The 10,417-nt window shown below is 50.9% G+C and overlaps 2 protein-coding genes across 2 annotated transcripts; both read right to left on the bottom strand.

Moving 5' to 3' along the window:
• Positions 1 to 1,693: 1,693 nt before the first annotated feature.
• LOC119272526 (pentatricopeptide repeat-containing protein At2g03880, mitochondrial-like) lies at positions 1,694 to 3,940 on the bottom strand. Its single transcript, XM_037553995.1, has one exon. It carries the CDS (start codon positions 3,670 to 3,672, stop codon positions 2,131 to 2,133), a length of 1,542 nt encoding a protein of 513 aa, XP_037409892.1. The 5' UTR covers positions 3,673 to 3,940; the 3' UTR covers positions 1,694 to 2,130.
• Positions 3,941 to 4,369: 429 nt separating this feature from the next.
• LOC119269937 (DNA replication complex GINS protein SLD5-like) lies at positions 4,370 to 7,146 on the bottom strand. The gene is made up of 6 exons (XM_037551880.1): positions 6,724 to 7,146; positions 6,497 to 6,619; positions 6,306 to 6,388; positions 6,103 to 6,212; positions 4,780 to 4,855; positions 4,370 to 4,700 (listed from the first exon to the last, which is right to left on the bottom strand). Exons 1-6 carry the CDS (start codon positions 6,883 to 6,885, stop codon positions 4,601 to 4,603), a joined length of 654 nt encoding a protein of 217 aa, XP_037407777.1. The 5' UTR covers positions 6,886 to 7,146; the 3' UTR covers positions 4,370 to 4,600.
• Between the last annotated feature and the right edge of the window lie 3,271 nt (positions 7,147 to 10,417).

Consider the following 10,417-nt stretch of genomic DNA (forward strand, 5'->3'; position numbering starts at 1 on the left):
CTTTGCCCCTCCACCACCCATCCATTAATGCCCTCTCTCCTTTCTCTTCCTTTCTTTTGCCCCTTCTCCCCTTCTCTTCTTTGCCCCTCCACCACCCCTCCATTAATGCCCTCCCTCCTCCCTCTCATAGCTATATCTAGAGCTACTAGCTAATTATAAGAAGGTGCTCGATATTCCTCTCGACAAATTGGTGAGCAAAAAAAGAGTTGTGCAAGAATGGAAATATGTGTGTTTGCGATTAGGACCAAAACTATGTGCGATATGAATATACCGAATTGTGTGTGGCATGTGAGTGACATGAGTTGCCTATGTTTTGCCGAAATGTCGATTCAATTCCGTTTCGGCGAATTTCGGGCATGCAAACTCAATATGTCCTATATTTAGGGAAGGTCATGCCGAATTTTTGTATGAATTTGATCCATGCATGCATATATACGTGTTAAAATATTTGCTTCGTGCGCAGGTGATCATGAAGGTCAATGGAAGGAAGGTGGAAATATACTGGCAATCCGCTGTGGATGACATGTATGAAAAAAGACTGAAGGAATCGCTCGACCATCGGGAGAGGGCGGGAGGGCTTGGCGGCGGCGCTCGGGAAAGGCAGGGCTCGGCGGCGGCGCTCGGGAGAGATAGAGGGCGGGCTAGGGCTCGTGTGGCTGATGTAGCCAGAGGCGAGGGAGGCCACCGGCTTATACAGCGGCGCCGCCCCGTGTGTACGCGTGCGAGGGAGGGGAGGCGTCGGCGCCGCCCCGTGAACGCGCCGCCCGTGAGGAATCACTAGTAAGGCTGACCGGCGACAGCCTTGCCATTGATTCCCCGCGGGAAACCGAAGCGTTCGGGGAAGAAGACGCACGGTGTCGCTGACGCGGTGGGCCCGCGGCTTTTTCGCGCCAAAACCGCTCGCCCCGGCGCCCCCGAGCGCCCCCAGCGCGCCGGGTTCGATCTGTGTCCGCCGGCGCTAAATTCGGCCCAGGCCGGCGAAAATCGGTCTCCTGGGGCGCGACTGGGTCGATTTTCAGCGCCGGCGCGAAAAAAACATCTGGGAGGCCTTTTTGGGAGCGCGGCTGAAGATGCTCTTAGACAATGCGTGGATGGGAAGATAGAGACTCGCGTGAGCGTGCAATATATAGTGGCTGCGGGAGGCGAGGCGAGGAGAAGCCTGGGCACAGAGTGCTTGATAAGCAAAGTGAGCAACATCCGGTTATTTGCTTCGATGAATTTACAATCTCTAAAAGAAATTCGTTGGGAGAGTTTTTTTCTCTTTTATTTGATGGGAGTGCCTAGGACTCATGTAGATGAGATATAATTTGGTTTCATTCACCTGAAAACAAAAACAGAAAAATAGTACTACAACCACATTAGCACGCACGCATCTTATAGTATTAACCCAATGGCTATAAAAATGAATGAGACATAACTAAAACTCAGCTAGATGAGTTCTAACAAAGCCGTTATTTGACTGTGTCGACCATGATCTAAACAGAAATGGCAATGCGTGTACGTGAGGGATGCAGTTGCATGTTGTTACAATACCCTGCTTTCGGGGCCTCTTTCTTGATCGGTACTGTACTGTTCTTGCCTTAACGGAGATATATTCCCATCTGGAAACTACGGTTGCAAGAGGATGAAGGATACATACATACATCATACTCAGCTACTCCAGAGACCTATATTACGGTACAAAGGAAGTACATATACAAGCATGGAGTACTTGATTAGTTGCATGCTAAGTCTCATGCTTAGTTCATCATAATGTGTATGTGATGTGGTGTGCTGTAAACAAGGAAAAAAACAACACGCTATACAAAATAACGCCGCCCCTGAAAATATGCTTAACGTGTTATAACACGCTATAGCATGCTATTAACAAGATATTATACACGGGTCAATTTAACGAGACAATTCTCTAGCGGCGTAGCTAGGCCCCAGGTTAGCAGCTTGATGCTTCAGTAGAACTGTTTAGTACTGTTTGTTACTGTAGCAACGAGCTTGGTCTGGGGCGTGGCTCTGATGTGGCTACGCCACTGTAAACAATGCAGGTGTCAACGAAAAAGAGGCCGCCACTGCTGTCCATGGCTGGCGCTAGCTCATGCTCGACTTGAAGCTTATCGGTGCACCGGCTGAACCTACCTACCAGTAGTCGCCGCACGAGCACGCGCCATCCTTCATGTGATGGAAGCAGTTGGCGTCCCTCAGCACGATCTCCCTGCCGTACGCCTGGGCAACCATCTTGATCGCGGCGTGGCAGTCGCCGCACACCCGGAGGTTCTTGAACACGCGGATGGGCGCGCCGGCGGGCACGGCGAGCAGCCCGAACGCGACGGCGAGCCTCTCGCTGTGGTGCACCAGGCCCTTCTCCCTCCCCTCCGGCCCCTCGTCCTGCAGCGCCCAGGCGGTGTCCGCCACGTACCCTTGGCCGCGGATCCTCTCCGTCATCTCCTCCACCTTCCGGTAGATCTCGGCCGCCCGCGGGTGGCCTCGGTCCTCCACGTAGAACAGGTGCGTCACGCCGTTCGCCGCCACCCAGCTGCAGCCGGGCTCCTTGGTGATCCCTCTCGCCTTCATCGACGTCCGGACCCTCGCCACGTCGCCCCACCTCCCCGCCCGCGAGTACAGGTTCGACAGCATGACGTACGGCACGGCGTCCGTGGGGTCGAGCCTCCAGACCATCCCGGCGGCGTGCTCGGCGAGCTCGGCGTTCCGGTGCGTCCGGCACGCGGCCAGCAGCGCCTTCCAGACCGTGGCGTCCAGCCTCGTCGTGCTCCGGTTCAGCAGGTCCATGGCCTCGTCGAGCCGCCCGGCGCGGCCGAGCAGGTCCACCATGCACGCGTAGTGGTCCGGCCCGGGCGCGATGCCGTGGTCGGCCTGCATGGACCGGAAGTGCGCCCGGCCGGCGTCGACCAGGCCGGCGTGGCTGCACGCGAAGAGAAGGCCGATGAAGGTCACGTAGTCCGGCCGGCACCCGGACCGGACCATCTCCGCGTAGATCTCCAGCGACTCCCTGCCCCGGCCGTTCTGCGCGTACCCGACGATCAGCGCCGTCCACGTGATGGGGTCGCACCGGACCCGCATCGCGTCGAAGACCCTCTTGGCCTCGCCGAGCGAGCCGGTCTTGGCGTACATGGAGACCAGCGAGTTCCCGACGGAGAGGAACGGGTCGAGCGCGAGCCGGATCGCGGCGGCGTGCACCGACCGGCCCAGCTCGAGCGCCGTCGCCCCGGCGCACGAGCTCAGCGCGGCCGCGACGGCGAACTCGTCCGGGCCGACGCCCGCGGCGACCATGTCGCGGTAGACCCGCAGGGCCGGGTCGTGGGAGCGGGAGCGCGCGAGCCCCGTGAGGAGGGAGGTCCAGGTGACCACGTCGCGGCGCGGCATTTCGTCGAACACGGCCCGCGCGGCGCCGTGGCGGGACAGCTTGGCGTAGGCGTCGACGAGCGCGTTGGCGACGTGGAGGTGCGCGGCGAGGCCCGCGCGGAGGAGGAGGCAGTGGAGCGCGTCGGCGGGGAGCCGGAGGAGCGCGGCGGAGTTGAGGGCGGGCGGCAGGGTGTACTCGTCGGCGTGGTGGCCCCGGGCGCGCATCTCGTGGAGCAGCGCGAGCGCGCGCGGGTGCAGGCCGGCCCGGGAGCAGCGGGAGATGGCCGCGTTGTAGGCCACGCCGGCCGGCACGACCATTGCCGCCGGGTGCACGACGGGCTGAGCTCGGAGTCGGTTCGGCGTCTAGCGTGGCGACTGCCGCGTCATGTGTGCATCAGTGCGTGCTGCTGCTTCTGATATGCGATTGCTCGAGCGTTCACGGCGTCGGCGTCGGCGAGCCATCTCAGCCATGGCGGCGGGTCAGTACTTTGATCGCGGCACATATTCAACGGAATTCTTTTGTACACGACCAGCGCTCTAAATCAGCAGCACGGTTCATCCTGCCGATCGTTGGGAATTCATCAATCATCACGGGATCATCATTTTATGGCGAAACAGCTAAAACTTTTGTCAAAGCAAATATTGAGCTTCAAAAGTTTGGTGGAGTTGCACCATTGGGATCTCTAGTTTTAAATGACCACCATACAGCATTGCCAGCAATGGATCGCCAACAAAGGCAGATACATGTCCAATGCAATTGGTCTCCTTTCTTCTGTTTGTATGTATTGCGCAGGGTCCAGGAAAGGGTCTAACCACTTTGGATCTATAGTAGGCGGTCTTTCCCTACATTTCTGTTAGAGGCTGCTTCCAGAACTCAAACTCGTGACCTGATGGTCACAAGGCAACAGCTTTACCGTTGCGCCAAGGCTCCCCTTCTATGTAGATAGATCACTGCCGAAAGCAAATATTCAGCTGGTTGGTTGATGCTGAACTTAAGTTGTCAGACAATGAAAAATCTTTTGGAGATAACTGGTGACCTTATCAACAACATAACAATCTTGAAGAACATGAGTTGGAGACAATTCAGACAAAGCAAAAAATACTGATACATACACGGTCTGTTCTCCTAACGGAATTCATTCTGGAGTACACACATTTGAACCGCTTCATTTCTACCTTACCAGGAATTCAGAAGATTTTGGCACTGAGGATTGATAATCTGTTTGATACTGCCTTGTGGCTCACATCAAATAAGGTCAATTCGGCCGGCCTCGACAAGGCCCTTGATGGACTTGTACCGAAGGACATACAGGTCGTCAGCAACCAAATCCACAACTTCCTCCCCTCTTCATGGAAGCAAGCACCACAGGTTAGCACAGTTCAAGGAAGTGAAATGACAAAAACCATGTGAGCTTGGGCACTTACACGTCATCTAGCTGGAATGCTCCTACGTCACTCTTGGTCTTGCAGAAGACAAATGTGTCAAGCTGAGGCTCTGGAACTGCACAAGGCATTCGAAAACCAAGTGAGATAGTGTCTCAAAGCTGATTACATGCTACAAACACATTTCTCTCACATCTTCAGCAAATCAGCAACAAAAAGGACAGAAACATTTTCAACAATAAAAACACGTACATGAACAATAAAAAAGATGTCCCAACATCTGTTGTTAACATTGGACATCATAGCTATTCTATGAACTTTATTGTACTCATGGCACTTGTTGAAAAGTAAGGTTCGGGTTTTCTCGCTAATGCCTATATACAGTACTGCCTACTGAATCAGCTCCATAACGTCCATGTCAATTGTTGGTTATTACTGACTGGTAGGTTAAAATGCTAAGCTGAATATACAGCAGTAACTGGAGAACTAGGGTTACATTTTGCAACCATTGTACAAAATATAAAATCGTCAGCATGAATCTTTGGCTGACTGAGGGGGCACGTGAAAATCTTCTGACTAATCTTAGAAATGATAGAAAGACACACCATCACAGTCTAAGATTGACTCTCCTAACATGTCATGCTCTATTTGCATGTAATGTATTTTAGCGTCTTACGGCTCTGTAACTACTGCCCCAGGCTTCCCTATCATGATGTGCAGTCATGCACTTGCCTTTTCACTTTCAAATTGCATCAGAATATTATTTAAGTACATGATGAAGCCAAGCGTGATGATTCCAATAAATCTACATTGCATACAGGGATTTCAAGCTCAGGTAGGAGACAAGAAACGAATGTTAAAACCTTCAAGATAAGCTGCTTATAAAGCACATTGCTATGATCAAATGCTTTTATTAAACAAATAACAGTTACATTCCAGTGCGGCAGGCCATTTTATCCTTAGAAAACTGTTTTTACTGCTCCATTACTATTCACTAATGAGCATAGTTTTCAGGAAGGAATATTCCAGGCCAACTGAACTATATATCACCAAATGAAACTCCAAGAGGCATGAGTGTACAAGTGAGGCTTTTTTATGAACCTGGCAACTTATTTATGTTATCCAAAATCAAGTTGTAGGTGCATGTTTCATGTTTGTCAGTGATACCCTGACCAGGACCCAAAAAACCTATTTGTCACAGATTAACTGAATGAAATGTCAACATGTGATACATATCAAGCTGGCTTTAAATGGTGAAGTACTAATCATCATACTGACTAGCTTATGTAATGGCTGAAGCTATAAACAACTGATGTAGTAAAGTATGACAAAGAAACATGCTAATTTCAAGATCAAGTGGAATACCCATGTCATCCTCCGTGCTCGACAAGGATTGCCTCGTTACCGAGTCATAACCGTAGGGAAGCTTCGACAGCACCGACTGCTCGAGATGCTTCTCCATGATCTCCTTGCAGCTTCCGACAGATCAAACCCAACAAGGGAGCGTTACTTCAGCCACAAAACAAGCACAAACAACCACTAGACGGTCCAATCGAGTAGAGAGGTACCTCTTGGCGAATCGCTGCTCCTGCTGCGACAGCCGGCTCAAGAGGTCCTCAGAATTGGCGATGTGGGCCATGTACTTCTCAATCTACAGACAGCAGCACGATGAGGTCAAGTAATTGCCAATGATGCAACATTTCGGTCAGTAACTGAACCGCTGCGTGGTACAGACTACAGAGACTGAATTCAGCCTGACCTTCTGCAGGCGGAGCCGTAGGTAGGAGCGGAGCAGGAAGAGCGTGCGGTCTAGGTCCATCTGGTAGAGCGAGACCACCAGGTCGTCGACGCCGTTATCCGTGAAGTCATCGAGCGTCTCCTCCTGTTTCACCGCACAGGTCGTCAAGAATCAGAAACATTCCGAATTGTGAAGAACGGGGGGCAATCAATAGAGTCAGTGAAGCGAGAAGGGGTGGGAGGGCTAACGAGGAGCTGGATCTGCTCGCGGGCGCGGGAGACGAGGGCGGAGTCGAAGTGGAGGATCTCCGGCGCGGCCTTCTCGTTGCGCCAAGCACGCTTCAGCAGCTCCACGTCCGTGGTCGCCGCGGCCGACGCGGCGGCGGAGTCCTCGTCCTCCCACGAAGACATCGTCGCCACTCCCTTCCTCTGTCGCTAACTGGCGAAGCGAGCGCCGGCGCGGCGAGGAACGAGGCGGTTAGGAAGGGGCGGCACCGGCCTGGAGAGGGCGAGTACGGACGGGGAGGGGAGCGGTGGCGCGGGGGGGTCAGACTTTGTACGGCGGTGGCGGTGGCGACGGCGACGGCGAGACCCGAGGAGGAGGCAAAATCGCAGGGGTTTGGGTTCGGAGTGAGGCTAGTGCTGGACTGCTGGGCCGTGAGGTGTGAGCGCTCTTCCTCTGTGGGCCGAGAGCGAATAGACGAAGCGGATCGATCGAGAGAGTAGGAGTACCGCTCAAAAAAAAAAGAGAAGACAGAGAGAGAATAGGAGTGTCCACTCCAAAAGAAAAGAGAGAGAGAGTAGGAGTGTTGTCTTTCTTAAAAAAAAGTCCTGATAACGCCCACATGTGTGGCATACTAGATATCCGCTCACATATCGTGTGTGGCGTGAGTAGGAGGCAACCTACATGGACTATGTGTGGGCGGACATTAGAATTGCCCATATGTGTGGGCGCAGCTACTTCGTGTCACACGCCCAACAAGTACTACTCATCCCCGCTCCGCGCATGTGGCGCGAAGCAAATATACCCACACGTCCTGGCGCAGCTACGTTAGGTACCCGCAGGATGATGATTTTGTTGCCATCCAAAATGACAGATGTAGTTATCCGGGATGGCAAATGTAGTTGTAAAAGCATGTCAACTCCTTCTATTTTGTTTAACTATAGTTGTCATGTCTAATTTATGATAGTTGTCGCGTGTAATCAAACCATAGTTGTCGTGTGATTAACTACTTGTCACATATGGTCAAACAATAGTTGCCACGTGTGGTCCAACTGTAGTTGCCATGTATGGTTAATCACACTTGTCATGTGTGTTTATCTGGTTGTCACATACGCGCAACTGCAGTTGTTGTCTAGCAACGAATCATAGTTGTCATGTGTGTTTACCTAGTTGCCACGTACGCGCAACTGCAGTTGCCATCAAACAATATACGAGTGTCGTGTGGACGAAAAGCAGTTCGCCCACACGCGCGTGGACTAGGTGGTGGTTGTGTGGGCGGAAACTAGTTCGCCTACACAGCGCTGGCAAACTGCGTGCTACGGGACATGTGGGCAAACTCTCCAATGCTCACACACACGATGATGCCCATGTGACACTCAGATTCTAACAGATTTCTTTAGGATTCGTGCAAAACAGAATCAATGTGGATCAAGGCGTGTGGGCAATGTGCAAATATGCCGCCCGTGTGGGCGTTATTATTTGGGTGAAAAAAAAGAGTATGAATGTGTCCACTAAAAAAATAGAGAGAGGAGTGTGTCCACTCATTAAACCCATTAAGCTACGCATGAAGGGTGCCCAACCAGCTATGCCACGTGGCGCAAGCTGGTTGGCCGTGGTGAGAAATTTTTTAGAATTTTTTTAGATGAAGGTGTGGATTATTTTTGAAATATTTTTTCCTTTTTGGATGAAGGTGAAGACCTCTGATATTTTCTAAATGGAGGGTTATGCAAAGTGGCATTCGCTGGTAGGTTGCGGTAGCATTTTCTTACTTTTTTTTAGATGAAGGTGAGGATTTTTTCCTGAGATTTTTTTTAGACGGAGGCGAGGATTCTATGTATTTTTTTCATGAAAACATGCACACAACTTTCTCTTAAGCGGCGCCACCGGGTGGCGTCCCAACCACTAGTCAAAATTCAAAATGAGGGAGAGAGGAGAGTGTGTATAGTGTTTTTAACAATGATGTCTGCAGACCTTCGAATAACTAGAAGCGCGTTGCAACGGATGCTAAAATTGGTACCCTGATGACATGGATAAAGATGTCTTGAGTGTCCAACAACCTATCGTTGAAATATATTCCAAGTGTATCGTTGCTCAGAAGAAAACCCACCTTCTTGTTGGGATTGTAGACGACGTAGTTGATGGCGATCTGGGTGTAGAGGTGGTCGGGTTCGTCCACGACCTAGACATCGAGCAACACGTGGTCCGGCCACAACACTGACTCCTTCATAGCTATGTTAACTCTCTAGTGGCAATTCAAGCAGAGCCCCATGCAGACCACGTAAAGGGGAAGATAGTTGTTGGCGCTGACCTGATCAGTAGGTCGTCATCGCATGTGTAATACAGCCAAAGGACCTGCTTCGACGCTGGTTGACGCCGCTGGCGGGCTGGACGAGTCTCAACGTTGATGGGTCGTTTTGCGAGCGCCACCATTCTGCATGTGCAGGTATGATAGTGCGTGGCTTGGGTGGTGTTTAGTTCTCTAGTTCTAGAAATTTTTTTAGTTCCAACTAAAAAGTCCTTAATTCTTAAAAAGTCACTCCCTCCTTGTTTGTTTCCAGAGACTAAAAAATCTCTAGTCCCTTCCTAGAGGTTATTAAATGACCATGTTGCTTCTGGTATATAGAAAAATAACAATTAAACAACACTATGGGATGACGGGCCAATGGGTGCATGGATGGGCATTGTTGGAAAAGTCTCAAAAAATCTCAAAAGGACTCTCTTTGAGAGTCTTCTTCATTTAGTCCCAAATGCCTAGTTTAGTCCCTAAAAAGTTCCTTTCGTTTGGCAAAAAAGTCTTTAAGAAAGACTTTTTCTAGTCCCTACACAAAAAAGTCCCTGGGAACAAACACCCCCTTAGATTGCAATCCCATATTTGTTGCATGCCGTCAGCTACGTACTTGCGCGTCTCTCCTGTAAGCAGAAATCGCTGCATGCAAGGAGGGGATTGAGCTTGCTCTTCAATGGACAACCCTGCCGATTATTATTCAGTCCGACTGCAGAGACGTCACTAATCTTATCCAATGCATGAGCAAGGACAGGTCGGTGCATTCCATGGAAATTGAGGAGATTAAGAGCCTTCTCCATGAAGGAAGGGAGTTTTTAGTCAAAGTATGTTAGGAGAGAACAAAATAATGTAAGCCATTATTTGGCTAACTTTGATAGAGGTGACAAGCGTACTGCGGTATGGTTTCGATCTGGGCCTGGAGATGTGCTAGACCTATGTAAGGCAGACATGGTCGATGCTTGATTAATACAAACCCCCTTTCAATCGCAAAAAAAAGGTACATGTATAAATAATATTATTTCTAAATATGTACTGTAATAACTTGTTTTAATTGCAACATTGGTTATTTAATCTATGTAAAACTCTAGCCCTTGTTGATGCACGGGGTGATGAGTCTAGATAACAAAGATTGAGATTAGTATGTAACGAATTACGGAACATTGAGTTTTCTTCCATTCCCTTCATAGTAAAGTTACAAGATTGAAATAGGTTTCCTACAAGTAGCGTTTCCGTAAACCCTACCGCTCTGGCGATTAGGGTTTGGCGGACCTGACGGCGCCCGCAGATTGGATCGGCGGGGCGCACCTGGGATTCCGCCGGCGGGAGGGATGGTGACACCCTCCGGCAGCGGAAGCGGGACGGCAGGGGCAACTCTGTCGCCTGGATCGGCTAGGGCGCGCCTGGAGGAACAGCTCGGGAAACTCGACATCACAGAG

This window comes from Triticum dicoccoides, chromosome 3A (assembly GCF_002162155.2).
Source record: "Triticum dicoccoides isolate Atlit2015 ecotype Zavitan chromosome 3A, WEW_v2.0, whole genome shotgun sequence".
Classification (NCBI taxonomy): Eukaryota; Viridiplantae; Streptophyta; class Magnoliopsida; order Poales; family Poaceae; genus Triticum; species Triticum dicoccoides.